This window comes from Microcaecilia unicolor, chromosome 1, assembly GCF_901765095.1.
Source record: "Microcaecilia unicolor chromosome 1, aMicUni1.1, whole genome shotgun sequence".
NCBI lineage: Eukaryota > Metazoa > Chordata > Amphibia > Gymnophiona > Siphonopidae > Microcaecilia > Microcaecilia unicolor.
This window is the reverse complement of record NC_044031.1, coordinates 506293841-506309864: the sequence shown is the minus strand read 5'-3', so window position 1 is coordinate 506309864 and position 16024 is coordinate 506293841. Positions and strand designations below refer to the sequence as shown.

The 16024-nt window shown below is 41.0% G+C and overlaps 1 protein-coding gene across 1 annotated transcript in view; it reads left to right on the top strand.

Moving 5' to 3' along the window:
* Nucleotides 1-15470, top strand: part of LOC115477907 (25-hydroxycholesterol 7-alpha-hydroxylase) — a 337896-nt gene extending 322426 nt beyond the window's left edge. The window contains exon 6 of the mRNA XM_030215042.1: nt 14724-15470. Within this exon, the coding sequence (XP_030070902.1) occupies nt 14724-15011 (288 nt within the window). The 3' untranslated portion in view covers nt 15012-15470. The remainder of the gene's footprint in view (nt 1-14723) is intronic.
* Nucleotides 15471-16024: the final 554 nt, after the last annotated feature.

The window sequence follows — 16024 nt, the reverse complement described above, 5'->3', positions numbered from 1 at the left end:
ATTAATTCCATATACTTTTGAATGTGTTTTAGAGTTTTTAGCCAAAATGATGACAAAGGCAGAAAAACAGTAATATCACCTGCATAAATAAAATGAGTAAAATCATAGTGATCTAACACCTTACCAAGAGATTGCATAAGTAAATTAAAAAGTATTGGTGAAAGAGGAGAACCCTGTGGGACACCATAAAATGCCTTCCATTTCTCTGAATAAATGCCATCTTGGATGTTTCTTCCAGTTTATTATCGCTGTTGGATGTCCTAATTTTGGCCCTTCCCTAGTCCCACCCAAAACACGCCCTCTTGTTCTTTGGATGAACTGCAGTGTAGGATGTCCAGATTCTGCTGTTCCAAAATTGCAGCTTGGATGTTTTTTTGACAGATGGCCTTTTTGTGACACATCCATTGCTTTGAAAAACAACCCCTTGGTGTCTGCTGTCTGTTATGGGATGATTCTGGTCATACTCATTCAAGAATGTTGCCTGCTACAATCAGTAATTCATTACATTATGAATTTAGTGAACATCAAATTCTGTGATATACCATAGCGTAAATCTCACTTCATAATTTAATGTACCTGTCAACCAAAGACTCACCTTTGTTGATGGCCTCATCTTACCTTTTTTTCTCCAAGTCCAGTACAAAACTGGACCCTTCTATTTTTTAAATTCTGATTGGATTTCTTTATTCATTATCTTCCCTTTTTTTCTCCTACTGTATATTCTAAGTCCATTCCTAAGTTCCTTACCTAATCATAGTTAGAAAGTGCCTGTTTGGAAGATCTTCTACTATCTGGCTTAGAGGGGCATAATCGAACGGGGCGCCCAAGTTGTCATGAGGGCGTCCACGAAGGACGGCCCCATAAAGGGGCGGGGCAACCCGTATTATCGAAACAAGATGGGCGTCCATCTTTCATTTCGATAATACGGTCGGGGACGCCCAAATCATGAAATTTAGGTTGACCTTAGAGATGGTTGTCCTTAGGTTGTTTTTGAAATGGTCGTCCCGGTTTTCGGCGATAATGGAAACCGAGGACGCCTATCTCAAAAGCGACCAAATCCAAGCTATTTGGTCGTGGGAGGAGCCAGCATTCATAGTGCACTGGTCCCCCCCTCACATGCCAGGACACCAACTGGGCACCCTAGTGGGTACTGCAGTGGACTTCACAAATTGCTCCCAGGTGCATAGCTCCCTTACCTTCGGTGCTGAGCCCCCCAAAACCCACTCCCCACTACCATAGCCCTAAGGGGTGAAGGGGCTACATGTGGGTACAGTGGGTTTTGGGGGGGGGGGGGGTTTGTAGGGCTCAACATTTACCACCACAAGTGTAACAGGTAAGGGGGGGATGGGCCTGGGTCCGCCTGCCTGAAGTGCACTGCACCCACTAAAAACTGCTCCAGGGACCTGCATACTGGTGTCATGGAGCTGGGTATGACATTTGAGGCTGGCATAGAAGCTGGCGGAAAATATTTTTAAATTTTTTTTTTTGGGTGGGAGGGGGTTGGTGACCACTAGAGGAGTAAGGGGAGGTCATCCCCGATTCCCTCCGGTGGTCACCTGGTCAGTTCGGGCACCTTTTCGAGGCTTTTTCGTGAAACAAAATGGACCAAGTAAAGTCATCCAAATGCTCGTCAGGGACGCCCTTCTTTTTTGCATTATCGGACAAGGACACCCATCTCTAAATCACGCCCCAGTCCCGCCTTCGGTATGGTGCCAACACGCCCCTGTGAATTTTGGTCGTCCCTGTGACTGAAAGCAGTTGAGGACGCCCAAAATCGGCTTTCAATTATGCCGATTTGGGCGACCCTGAGAGAAGGACGCCCATCTCCCGATTTGTGTCAGAAGGTGGGCGTCCTTCTCTTTCGAAAATAAGCCTGCTAGTGTACCAGCTTCTCTATTTCACTTTTTTTCCCCTTTTTTCAAACACTGCCTCTAATTTTGCCTCTATTTTCTATGAGTATATAATTAAATTGGCTGTGATGGAAAAATACTGTTTCATTTTTTTTTATATGCATTACATATGATTATAGAGTTTTGCCATTCATTTCTATGAAATGTTTATTATGCATAATGTGTCATTTTACCAGATTTACAATCGTAGAGTTGACACTGAATCACTAATTCCCACAGCTTGGAACAGGTGAAAGCAGAAAGTTTGTTTGACCATTGCATGCATGCAAATCTCATTCATGTTGATGTTAGCATTTTGGGAAGATGTTCAGTGGTACAAATTCTTGACAGTGAGTGAGCTAGTGTGTTCACAAGAGATTTAAGTATTTTTTTAGGGCTTGGACTTTATTGAACATGTCCTGGGAATCCAATAACCAGTTGTGTTTTCAGGACAGCCACAGTGAATATGAATTAGAGAAGATTGCATATGCTGGTTCTTTAATTCATCTAGATTTAACTCAAGCATAAACGTTGTGGGTATCCTGGAAACTCTATTGACTGTGGGGTCCTCTGACAGGTTTGACAAGATCTGGCTTAGGATTCTTACAATTTATCATTCTCGACTTTATCTTGGCATTCATGTTGCAATCAGTACAAGAAATCCTGGTGTGTCACTTTTCAGATTAGAGGCCCTAAACCGAGAACTTTAACTTTGTCATCTTATAAATTTCTCAATCATAAATCCTGAAAAGCAGTTTGACCTAAAACAAACTTGAGATGATAACGCTGTCTAGAATAGCCTCTTATTCTCCAGTGACTCAAGTACAAATTACAGTATATCTATGTCTTTTTTTTTCTTTGCGAATGGGAAAGGTTAGGCCTACAGTTTTTCATTGTGACAGAGATAGTAATGGCAGAGCCTGCAGACTCTGGCAGTATAATGACATAGTGAAATAGAGAGAGAAGGGGTGTGCAGAATATTCTATCACGAAGCATCACTCTATTTCTCTCTGCATACACTTCATTGCAACCACTAAAAACAAAGATGGTGAATCTCAATCTTCAGCATATTAAGACCAAAAGACTGCTGTGAACAAGGGCATCTTTTCTTTTGCAGACACTTTGGGGAGGAAACAAAGAGACAGAGTGGAAGGAATTGTTTTGTAGACCTGTCATGCCCTAGAACTGCATGATTTAGAAAAGAAAGTCAATGTGAATCTAGCAGCCTGTCTTTGGAAGTTTTCTTCTCTCTTGTACCTCTTCTGGGATTGTAAGTCCCTCTAGTTGTATCATCTTTGACAAACTTTGACTACCTGTTTTTCTCTTTCAAATGGCCCATCAAACATATTGATAATAAAGTGCAAATGGTAAAAGTATATATTTTTATTAATCTACTACTAATCATTTCTATAGCACTCCTAGACGTACATCACTGTACACGTTATCCCCCCAGATTCTATTGTGCCAAAACTTCCACACAGAAATCAAAGCGTGTTCCATAACAATTCACATAATGTAATTAGTTAACAAGCCACAGTGCTGATAATTGCCAATTTAACAAGCGATTATTGACACTGATTGGCATTAATTGGAATTTATATTCAGAACTATATAAGCGTATGCTATAATGTTCAGCATGTAAATTCTAAGTCATATAGTTGAAAAGGAGGTGTGGCCCTGGACGTGGAATGGGTGGGTCATGGGTATTTCTAAAATCTGTACACGTTATAAAACACCCTGTCCATGCATAATTTAGACGTCAGCATTTACACCAAGTTTTACTTGGTATAACTGCCTGCGACTAAATCTAGTCATGCAGACCAGGACTCGACAGTTTCTATAAACTGTGTGGAAATGTAGGCTTATTCTAAAAAGTATGTCTAAATTAAGGTGTACTTTATGAAATGTACTTAGGCGAATTTCATTTCGGCGCTGAATTTTTAGGTGTGATATATAGAATGTAGTCCTAAATGCAGGTATTTTCTCTATCCCTAGAGGGCTCACAATGCCTTTTCATTATTTGCTCAAGACGGGTGTATTTATTTATTTATTGCATTTATATCCCACATTCCCCCACCTATTTGCAGGCTCAATGTGGCTTACATAGATTTGTTAACATTGTCATTGCAGGTTATCAGATACAGTCAGTAATGTGTGGCGATTCGGAAGGGAAAAAAGAAGAAGGGAGAGAGTGGTTAGGGTAGTTATAGAAGGTAGGCGTTCATAATTGAGTGGATTGGTGGATTGAGTGGATGGGTTACATTCAAGTACAGAAAATATTTCCCTATTCCAAGAGTGCATATGGGTTAAGAAGCTTATTTACTAACCTGCAGTAAAATAGTGCATTGTGTGCTATTTTAACACAATGATTAGGACCTCATGCCCATCCTGGCAAAAGCGCACTGCACACCTTGGACTGCAAGCGAACATTGGCCTTTTACTTGGAGTGGACTAGGCCCTACAGACAGTCCACCCAACGTTTTGTTTCTTTTGATCCCAATAGGATAGGGTCGCCATCGGGAAATGCACCATTTCCAACTGGCTAGCAGATTGCTTTTCTTTCACTTATGCTCAGACTGAGTCAGAGCTCACAATGTCAGTGCAGTTGAGATCAGTCTCCATTGAAGAAATTTGCAAGGCTGTAACGTGGTCTTCAGTCCACACATTCACATCTCATTACTGCCTTGAGCAGGATACCCGACACGACAGTCGGTTTGGACAGACAGTTCTGCAGAATTTGTTTGGGGTCTGGAGTCCAACTCCACCCTTCTAGGCCTATTTTGTTCTGTTCCAGGCCGCATTCTCATACAGTTGTGTATAATTTCAGGTTAATTACTTTTTTGCCCTCGACGTTGCAAGGTTCAGTTTACCACTGGTTGTTTTTTTTTTTGGTGAGCCTGGTAGCTAAGGATTCCCATTTGTAGAATTATAGGCCTGTTTCTCCTTGGAGAAAGTGACGGTACCTACCTGTAGCAAGTATTCTCCGAGGACAGCAGACCTTATAGTCTCATATTCCCTGCCACCTCCCCTTGGAGTTGTCTCTTCTTTATTATGCTTTCTATTGTACTGTTGAACCCGCGGTCTCTCAGCAGGCGGGAAGACACTCGCGCATGTGCGAACAGGTGCGTATCGCGCTCAAACACCTATTTTTAAGCTTATTACAAGCTCCAGACTTGCAACATGAACTCACATTACCCATTTCTGAAAATATAAGGCTTGCTGTCTTCGGAGAATACTTGCTACAGGTAAGTACTTTCACTTTACTGGCAGTACTAAAAGTGGCCTCAGCGCGTAGGAAAGACCTGCGTTGGGATTACCGCAGGCTACTTTTTAGCGCTGCATGGTAAAAGGACCCCTAAAGAATCATTCCTTTATCAAGATTAGAGTAAAGCATCCAGTAGAATGAAATTGTAAACTGACACTGTGTACTTTTCTAAAAGTTAAGGTTGATGTTAACATTCAACAACAACTTGCGGCTGATATGCAACCACCTTATTTATCTAAAATATTTAGCTTTGCTTCTAAATGTAATGCTTCAGGACTGATGTGGAACTGGTGTTCCAAAGTTTCCTCTGCTATTTCCTTCTTTTTTTTTTTTTTGTCTTTAATCTCCTAATGATGTGGGGTTATGGGTGTACTAGGAATTTATTTCCTGTATTTTTATTATATATTTCCTTTTCCTTTGCTTCCATTGTTTATTAAAATAGCAATATAAAAAATAATAATAATGAAGTGGAAGAGGTTTGTTTGTTTTTTTAAACCAGTGAGCATTTAAAGCTGCCTTCAGCTATGCTTGAGAAATTCCTCTTTTCAGTGATAAAGACACCTGCAGACTAGCTCAGAAACCATAAAAGACAGAAGTAGGATGGGCAAGTAGTTATTTCATGCCTATCAGAATAGAAACTTAGAAACATGACGGCAGATAAGGGCCAAATGGCCCATCCAGACTGCCCATCCTTAGTGACCACTAACTCTTCCTTTTCCTAAGGGATCCCACATGTTTGTCCCATTCTTTCTTAAATTCTGACACAGTCCTCGTCTCCACAATCTCCACCGGAAGGCCATTCCACGCGTCCACCACCCTTTCTGTGAAACAGTGTTTTCTTAGATTCCGCCTAAGCCTATTTCCTCAATTTCATCATATTTCCCTTTATTCCAGAGTTTTCCTTCATTTGAAAAAGGCTCACCTCCTGTGCATTAACGCCACTGAGGTATTTAAATGTCTGTATCATATCCCATCTCTCTTCTAGCATATACATGTTGAGGTTTATAAGCCTGTCCCTTTATGTTTTCTTTGTTACATTTGTACCCCGCGCTTTCCCACTCATGGCAGGCTCAATGCAGCTTACATATTGTATACAGGTACTTATTTGTACCTGGGGCAATGGAGGGTTAAGTGACTTGCCCAGAGTCACAAGGAGCTGCCTGTGCCTGAAGTGGGAATCAAACTCAGTTCCTCAGTTCCCCAGGACCAAAGTCCACCACCCTAACCACTAGGCCACTCCTCCACTCTATGACTGAGACCACTTACCAATTTTGTAGCCACCTTCTGGACCAACTCCATCCTGTTTATATTTTTCTTTAAGTACGGTCTCTCTGTTTGCTTATTAAGGGGTCAGTTTACTAAAGTCTACTAAACAGTACAGGATTTAGTATGTACTAACCGTTAGAATGAACCCATGGTAAAAGCCACCATGTGTTATGAACGGCCAGTACTCTAAAATTCCCACACTATGCCACATTAAGGGTTGGTTTATGGATGGAGAATGGATGTAAGCCGCACATTACAATTAGCGTATGGTACTTACCACATGCTGTCACTCATGCAATTAGAATAGCTGCCCCTATCCCCTAATTCTGTCATCTTAGGAGTGAATTCTATAAATGGCGCTCAAAATTTGGCACCAGATAAAATTTGCGCTAAGCGTGATTCTATAAAGGGTATGTGCCCTTTATAGAACTGCGCTTACTGCCAACTCTCATGCCTAACTTTAGACACCAGCATTTACGCCTTCTGAAACCTGGTGTAACTGCTGGCGCCTGTTAGGTATGCTGAGGCAGTATTCTATAACTATATGCACAACTTATCAGAATGCCCCGACACTCACCCATGGCCACGCCCCCTCTTGACTTATGCGCTAGTAGAGTTAGGCACCGTGCCTTATTTATTTATTTGTTACATTTGTATCCCACATTTTCCCACCTAATTGCAGGCTCAATGTGGCTTACATAGTACCGGAGAGGCGTGTGGAGACTCTGGTGTAAACAAATACAAAGTGATGTTGTGGTAAGATAAAGTTCATGTGGCACAACCACATTAGGGAATCGTACAACGGAAGAGTTGTGTTATGTCCATTACGTACTTTAGTTTTGTTGTGTTGCAGGGATCGGGCATTTATGTTGGATTGGTAGGGTATGCCTTTTTAAACAGGATTGGCCACTGTCGGTGACAGGATGCTGGGCTAGATGGACCTTTGGTCTTTCCCAGTATGGCACTACTTATGTACTTATGTTTAGGTGATCGTACGAAGTTTTCAGGGCTTTTGGTAATGAGTTCCACAGTTGTATGCTTATGTAGGAGAAACTGGACGAGTAAGTTGATTTGTATTTGAGTCCTTTGCAGCTTGGGTAGTGCAGATTTAGGTACATTCGTGTTGATTCGGATGTGTTTCTAGTTGGTAGGTCAATTAAGTCTGTCATGTATCCCGGGGCTTCACCGTAGCTAATTTTGTGAACCAGAGTACAGATTTTGAAAGCAATGTGTTCTTTGATTGGGAGCCAGTGTACTTTTTCGTGGAGGAGTTTTGCGCTTTCAAATCGCGTTTTTCCGAAGATAAGTCTAGCTGCCATGTTTTGAGCGGTCTGAAGTTTCTTTAATGTTTATTCTTTGCATCCTGCATAAATTCTATTGCAGTAGTCTACATGGCTTAGTACCATTGATTGTATCAGGTTGCGAAATGTTTCCCTCGGGAAGAATTGTTTCAGGCGTTTGAGTTTCCACATTGAGTGGAACATTTTCTTTGTTGTGGATGTCACTTGGCTCTCTAGTGTTAGGTTGCGGTCCAATGTAACACCGAGGATTTTCATAGAATAGTACCTGTAAATTTTAATCAGTGCCAATTTACTTCGGTAATTGGTTGTTAGCACCCAATTATTGATAGTTAAGGGCTCATTTCTCAATTTGTGTGCATAAATCTGGGCACCATATATAGAATCTGAGGTTAGTGTCTAAATGTAAGTGCCATTTACACACTAAGATTATAGAATACTAGCACTTATGTGAGTGAATGTCACATTCACACATGCAAGTGCCTGGCACATACACAGTGATATTCTATAATGTGAACATGCAACTCGTATACCATGTAACTGCAAGGTAGTGTTCACAGGGGGCATGGGCATGTCAAACAATTACGCACTTTGCTTGTGGAATACTTTCATTTATGTACTAAGGGCTAGATTCTATATATGGCACTAAAAAATTGGCGCCAAAAAAAGCGCTGTTCTGTAAGCCACCCTTAAAGTTAGTGCAGTTTATAGAATAGCGCTTATGCCTGAAAATCATGCCTAACTTTATGTGCGGCTATTTGCACTAACTGAAATTTGGTATAAATGGCTTATATCTCTGCTATTCTACAAAAACTTGCGTTAATTTTAGGAATGCCCCCGTTCTGCCCATGACCCTCCCGTTTCTGTTCCCCCTTTTTCAAATCACGTGTAAAATTTAGGTGTGGATGCTATGTGTAAATGTCAATTAAATGTAATTAATGCCAATAATTGGTTGTTAAAAAGCCAATTATTGGCGCTAGTTAGCTTGTTATTTAAGGAAATTGTGTACACAGGCTGGTCGTGCACCCAAATTTGCACATGCAATTTTTAGTGACTTTTACAGAATTAGGGGGTAAAGGACCACATTTAGGCACATTTAGTTCTTCCTCTCCTTCCATCTTTCCAACCATCCAACAGTGGCTTTGAATTCAGTTAGTCCAAGACTTTCAGCTAGCTGATTAGCTGTCTCCATAAACAGTGGACCACTGACAGGAAACTGTCTGCTCCTGACTTGAGAAAACCACCGAAGAAGAGCATCTTCTACCTCCTCAGCTTTTCCCACCCGTTTTCGTTTCCGGTGTGGAATTGTATTGTTTTTCCAGTCTTCCAGAAGCTGGTCTTTCTGCTTCAAGATACGTGAAATTTGACTGGGATTGACACCATATTCTTTAGCAATAGATGCTTGACTTTGTTTTCTAATTTTTTAAGAACTTCTATTCGTTCAGCCAGTGTTAAAGTCTTACAGTTGTGCAACGACGACGACGACTCCAGTGTACACTCTAACAACATTCTTTCGCTTATTCTGCCTGTGGCAGTTAAAGAAGCGGTAAATTTTAAATCTCATTGGTTGTCAGGCGCCAATCAGATTCCATATTTCGTGCGCGCGCTTATGCGGAGTCTCTCCTGCAGAGGAGTGGTCTTAAACCATGCATATAAGCGAATCTTGCACTTATCAGTGGTGTGCTAAACCAAAGTTTGTCCCCATAGAAATTTATGGCGCCAAAAACTGGACCAAAGTACGGCATGCAGTTAAACAGAGCATGCGCTTATCCAACGTGCACTTAAATGGAGTGCACTGTTTATAATTTATGATAAATATAAAATTACAGTATGGCAAAATGCAAGGCAGGTTACAAAAATATACTTGTGCACTACAAAAAAATGATTATTACACCAATATATATAACAATGAGTAATTACACAACAATTATTTATCCTGAGAAAAGGTTACCAATACTTAGCAGCAGAATTAGGCTACTGACCACAAATCCTGGGACAAACCAGGCCTTTACAGACAAACCAAGACTTAATATACCCTGCTATAGGAAGAAAATCCTGCAATCTCACCCTTTGAGGTCCCGTAGATTCAGAGTCCAAGGGATGATGAATCGGCTTCTCATCTAGACTCACACATGCTCAGTTTCACTAAAACGAGCATGCATACAACATGAGGGGAAAAGCAGGGCAGGCAATGTGGCAGAGACCAGCGCTGGACAAACACTTCAGCTGGCAGGGGTTAGGGATTCAGCCAATGGAAGTCTTCTCACCAATTTGCTTCATTTCTTTGAAGGCATAAATAAACATGTGGATAAAGATGAGCCGGTTGATGTAGTGTATCTAGATTTTCAGACAGCTTTGACAAAGATCCTCATGAGATAGGAGGGAATATCCTTCTATAGATTAGGAATTGTTTATCGGACAGAAAACAGAGGGTAGAGTTAAATGGCCATTTTTCTCAATGGAGGAGGGTGAATAGTGGAGTGCCGCAGGGATATGTACTGGGACCGGTGGTATTTAACATATGTATAAATGATCTGGAAAATGGAACCATGAGTGAGGTGATTAAATTCGCAGATGGCACAAAACTATCCAAAGTTGTAACAGTGCATGCGGATTGTGAAAAAATTGCAAGAAGACCTTAGGAAACTGGAAGACTGGGCATCCAAATGGCATATGAAATTTAATGTGGACAAATGCAAAGTGATGCACATTGGGAAGAATAATCTCAATCATAGTTACCTGATGCTGGGGTCCACCTTAGGAGTCAACACTCAAGAAAAAGATCTAGATGCCACTGTTGACAGTAGGCTGAAATCTTCTGCCCAATGTGCAGTGGCGGCCAAAAAAGCCAACACGATGCTTGGAATTATTAGGAAAGGGGTGCAAAATAAGACCAATAATATTATAATGCCTTTGTATTGCTTCATGGTGCGACCTCACCTAGAGATAAGGAGACCTCAATTCTGGTCTCCTTATCTCTAAAAAGATATAGTGTAATTAGAAGAAGTTCAAAGAAGAGCCACCAAAATGATAAAGGGGATGGAACTCCTCTCATATGAGGAAAGGCTAAAGAGGTTGGGGCTCTTCAGCTTGGAAAAGAGATGGCTGAGGGGGGATATGATTGAGGTCTTATAAAATCCTGAGTGGTATAGAATGGGTAAAAGTGAATCAATTTTTCACTCTTTCAAAAAGTAAAAGACTAGGGAACACTCAATGAAATTACATGGAAATACTTTTAAAACAAATAGCAGGAAATATTTTTTCACACAAAGAAAAGTTAAGCTCTGGACTTACTGCAGGAGGATATGGTAACAGCGGTCAAAATATATGGGTTTTAAAAAGTTCCTGGAGGAAAAATCCATAGTTTGCTATTGAGATAGACATGGGGGAAGCCACTGCTTGCCCTGGGTTTGGTAGCATGGAATGTTGCTGCTGTTTGGGTTTCTGCCAGGGAGAGAGAGAGAAATTAGGCAAGACTTGATGGATTAATGGGCATGGAGAAAGAGAGGGACACAGAAAGATGGGGTGATACTGGATGAAAAGGGGAGGGGGAGGGACAGAGGCTATGGGCTGTGGGAGGGAGAAATTGGGTAAGACTGAATAGGTGGAAAGGGAGAGAGAGGAACAAGGCAAGGCTGGATGAGAGGGGAGGGGAGGGGGAGAGAGAGAGAGAGAGAGAGAGTGACAGAGACGGAGCGATACTGGATAAAGGGGGGAATAGACAGAGGCTATGGGCTGGGGAGAGTGAAAGAAATTGGGCAAGACTGGATAGGTGGGGGTATTGGAATCAACTTTTCAAACTGATTGCGGATGCTAAACCCAATAGAAATCACCTCTCCTTGGACACAAAGTATTGGGGGTGCTCAAGCACCCACAGAGCTGGAACAGGTCCGTGTTGGAGTTGGTTGTAGTGGAAGATGTGAAGAAGAATGGAAAAAAATGACACATGGACAGGAGACCCTTGGATAGAAAGTTAAAAGAAGACAGGAAAGCAGTAACCAGAGACTTATACCAACACAATTAGAAAAATTAAATGGCCAAGACAGCAAAGATAGAAAAAAAGAACATTTTTTGGATGTGGTAGTAGTGTTAGTTCACTTTAAACGTTAATAAATATAAATAAAAGAAAAATAAAAAAAATGAAGTGACACCTTTATATTAGACTATATACATTTTTTGCTAACTTTCAGAGACCAAACCCTGCTTCTTCGGGTTGGGATAGTATATTGCTGTAATAGTGTGCTTGTCCTGACTTGAGGAAGTTTTGGCCACCAAAAACTAGTCAAAAAATAGTCAAAAATTGAATGTTAGTCTAATAGAAAGGCATCACTTCATTTTCTGTTTTTTTTTATTTGTTACTTTTTAATGTAGCAATTGAATTTGTACATTTTTGAAATTTACATCTGCTCCCTTTCTATTTTGCATGGTACAAAGGGAAGTGTCACTGTTTCTGTTAATTTTGGTACACTGTATGCAGAGTATGGCTTATTGGGGGTTCAGTTTAATTTGTGTCTGCATATTTCTATTTTTAGTTTATGATTACTTATTCTTTACTTCATGTGAAGCTACATGTGTGAAAAAGGTGGGATATTCTGTTAGCATCAAGTGTCTTTGTAGGGCTAATCTATACTAATCTAACTTGTTTTGTTTTCCAATAGGTGTATTAATGTTCTTCTGCTCACTGCAATGCTCTGGGTTTTTTTGTTTGTTTGTTTTTTTTCAAGGAAGGGCCTTGTGTGACCCCCTGGAAGTTTGCTTTGTAAACATACAAGATTCTGTGATCCATCTTGTTAAGAATACTTTTTACTTTGTAGTAAAAAAAAGTAGTTTTGTATTTTACTAATTTTACTTGAGTACATTTTTTGGATAAGACTTTCTAATTTTACTTCACCACTTTTGATGCCGGTACTTTTACGTTTTGCTTAAGTACTTTTAAAAAGTAGCAAACCCATCTCTGATGAAAATGATCAAGGGGATGGGACGACTTGAGGAAAAGCTAGGGCGGCTAGGGCTCTTCAGCTTGGCGGTATATAGAATAATGAGCGGAGTGGAACGGGTAGATGTGAATGACTTGTTTACTCTTACCATGCGGGTTAAAAAAGGTTTGGATAGCTTCCTGAAAGAAAAGTCCATAAGCCATTATTAAGATGGACTTGGGGAATATCCACTGCTTATTTCTAGAATAAGCAGCTTAAAATGTGCTGTTTTGGGATCTTGCCAAGTACATGTAACCTGGATTGGCTACTGTTGGAAACAGGATGCTGGGTTTTGCCAGTATGGCAACACTTATGTACTTACATACTTATGGATTGGTCACTGGTTTGATCCAGTATGGCTTTTCTTATGTTGTTATGACTCATTGATACTGAATACCATTTCAGGCAGTGTTCTCTCTCCCACATCTTCCTTAGTGAAAACTGAAGCAAAGAATTCATTTAATCTCTCCACTATTACCTTATCTTCCCTGAGTTCCCCTTTTATCCCTCGGTCAGCTAGGAGTCCAACTGATTCTTTTACCGGCTTCTTGCTTCTAATATACCTAAAAAAAGTTGTTACTATTTGTTTTTGCCTCCAACACAATCTTCTTTTCAAAGTCTTTCTTTGCCTTCTGTATCAGCAGAAAAAATTGGCATTAAGCGCATTTCTATAAAGGACACTTGCCGTTTATAGAATGACATTTAGCGCTAATTTTTGTGCCCAAACTTTAGATGCCAGACTGCTGAAACCAAGTATAAATACTGGCACCCAAGCTGGGCGTGCTGAGCCAATGCTCTATAACTTAACAGATAACTTTTTGGAACGCCACTGAAATGCCCATGCTCCCCCCCCCTTTTGAGATACGTGCTATGGGAGTTAGGTACACTGCCTTATAAAATAGTTCACAGCCAGGATGCGCATGCAAATTCTAATGGATGCGAATTAACTTCAATAATTGCTTGATAGCACAGCTTGTTAGCGAATTTATTTATGTGCACCTCTTGGGGGCATGCCCAAATTTATGCTTGCAAATCTGGGCATCATATATAGAATCCAAGGGATAACATTAATATTTAGCTATTATCTATATAGCTATCCTGAGAAAAAGCAAGCCATTTAGCTACAAGACTTGTAACTGAATATCTATGATGACTGCTTTTCAGGTATATTCAGCACTACTGCTTAACTGGATTCTCGCTGCTGGGTATGAATATAGACCTGTAAATTGTAAATCTGGTTATGTGAGAAGGATGATATTTGTGTCACTTTTTCAGTCATAGTACTGATTCTTTTAGAATAAATGGATATAGCATCATAATGTTCTGGTTCTCACTTGCCCAGATCCTATATAATAATTCTCACCTCCAACGTTCTATGCTTGGGACCGTGGCTCCCTGGCTGCAAGTGGTCTGCGAGGCAGACACGCATGGACATCACTGACGTCAACACAGCTGATTCCAAGGCAAGGGGAGGAGTGTTTCCCTACTCCTCCTACTGCCTCGGAATCAGCTGTCACCCCCCCCCCCCCCCGCGCTATGGCCCCCTCGAAACCCACCCCCTCCCGCGAACCTGTCGATCCCCCCCCCCCCCGGAACGCCGAAAACTGCCGCCGCTGTTGTTGTGCTACCTTCCCTTCCCTTCCCGTAGGTTGTTCAATCATCTTCTTAGAAAGTTTAACTCCGTGCATCTGACGTCAGACGCACGGAGTTAAACTTTCTAAGAAGATGATTGAACAACCTACGGGAAGGGAAGGGAAGGTAGCACAACAACAACGGCGGCGGCGGTGGCTGCAGTTTTCGGCGTTCCGGGGGGGGGGGGATCGACAGGTTCGCGGGAGGGGGTAGGTTCGAGGGGGCCGTAGCACCGGGGGGGGGGGGGGGAATTGCCTGCCTAAGGCCCGTTTCCTTGCCTACAGAAACGGGCCTTTTTTACTAGTAATCTAGAATAGGGAGAGAGACAGTCTACCTGTGGTGAAAACCTCTCATATACTTATTATCTATTTTTCTTTTTCTTTTTTTTTTTTTACAGGAATTCAAGTTTGATCGTTTTGTGGAAAATGGCAAGGAGAAAACCACCTTTTATAAGAGAGGAAAGAAGCTAAAGTACTATCTGATGCCATTTGGATCCGGAGTTAGCAAATGCCCTGGCAGATTCTTTGCAGTCAATGAGATAAAGCAGTTTCTGGCCTTAGCGGTGACTTACTTTGATTTGGAATTTATTGAAGACAAAAACCTAATAACTGATAATAGTCGCTCAGGCCTTGGAATTCTCTTTCCCAATGCTGATATCCACTTTCGTTGGAAGCTAAGATTTTAGAGCGGCTGATCTTGGTTTGATGTCATTACACTTGTGCCAAGAAATTGCCATCCTTGTTCCCTCCTATTAACAAGAAAAATGAAAAATATAGACTTCAATATAGTCTATTGGTCTCCTCTTAAAACCGCTTGGGAGCAAAAATATGTTAGCACAAAGGGCAAAAGGTTGAGAACTCCTGTGACTCCCCCACTCTGTCGTTGACGTATGACACTAACGAAATAATTTTACCTTCATGTCCCTTAGTTTACAGAACTGTAATTGAGTATTAATAACACTATAATTTCTTCCTCACTTTCCTTTTCAGCAGATGTCATGCGTTGTCCTTATGCCAAGACAGCTGTGTGGCATCTGCCTCAGAAGTGGCTGCTTCAATGTTGTTAAAGTAACATGATTACCAAATGCATTAGAATTTCCTTTGGATAAACGTTTGAATAAAATTCTAATTTGCATTAGCTACCATTTGGGATTTTTCAACTTGGTGCATTATTTGCTGTCATATTTATGTTCATGGAAATTTATGAAATAACCGGGGGGGGGGGGGGGGACGAGGGAGAGAGACAGACAGAAATAGTATTGTACTGTTAAAGGAAAATGTAATGGTGCAGCTTAGCACCCTTCTGGTACTGCATTGTTTGAAATTCAGAGCAAGAGTTTTTAAAAAGCTCATGGACTGGTATAGAAGAGTGAAGGGCAGCTGGGCAGAAGAGCATGAGAGAAGTCGGATTTCATTGGGGGAGAGAGGCCCTCTAGCAGTGATGTTGCCAACCCTGAACTAGACATGTCCCAATGCAGCTTGTAATGTGGTTGATGTCTTCAGCAAATAATAACTTTTTTAATAGCAGGAACAAGATAAAAGGCTTTTTAAAAATGCATTATAAAGACTTAGATTTAATACTTAATAATAATGCTTATCATTTTTAGTGCAACTGGGTGTATACTGTATATACAGTGGTGCTAAGTATTCAAGAACAATTATGTCCCTACCCTAAAAAGCTTACAATCTAAATGGATAT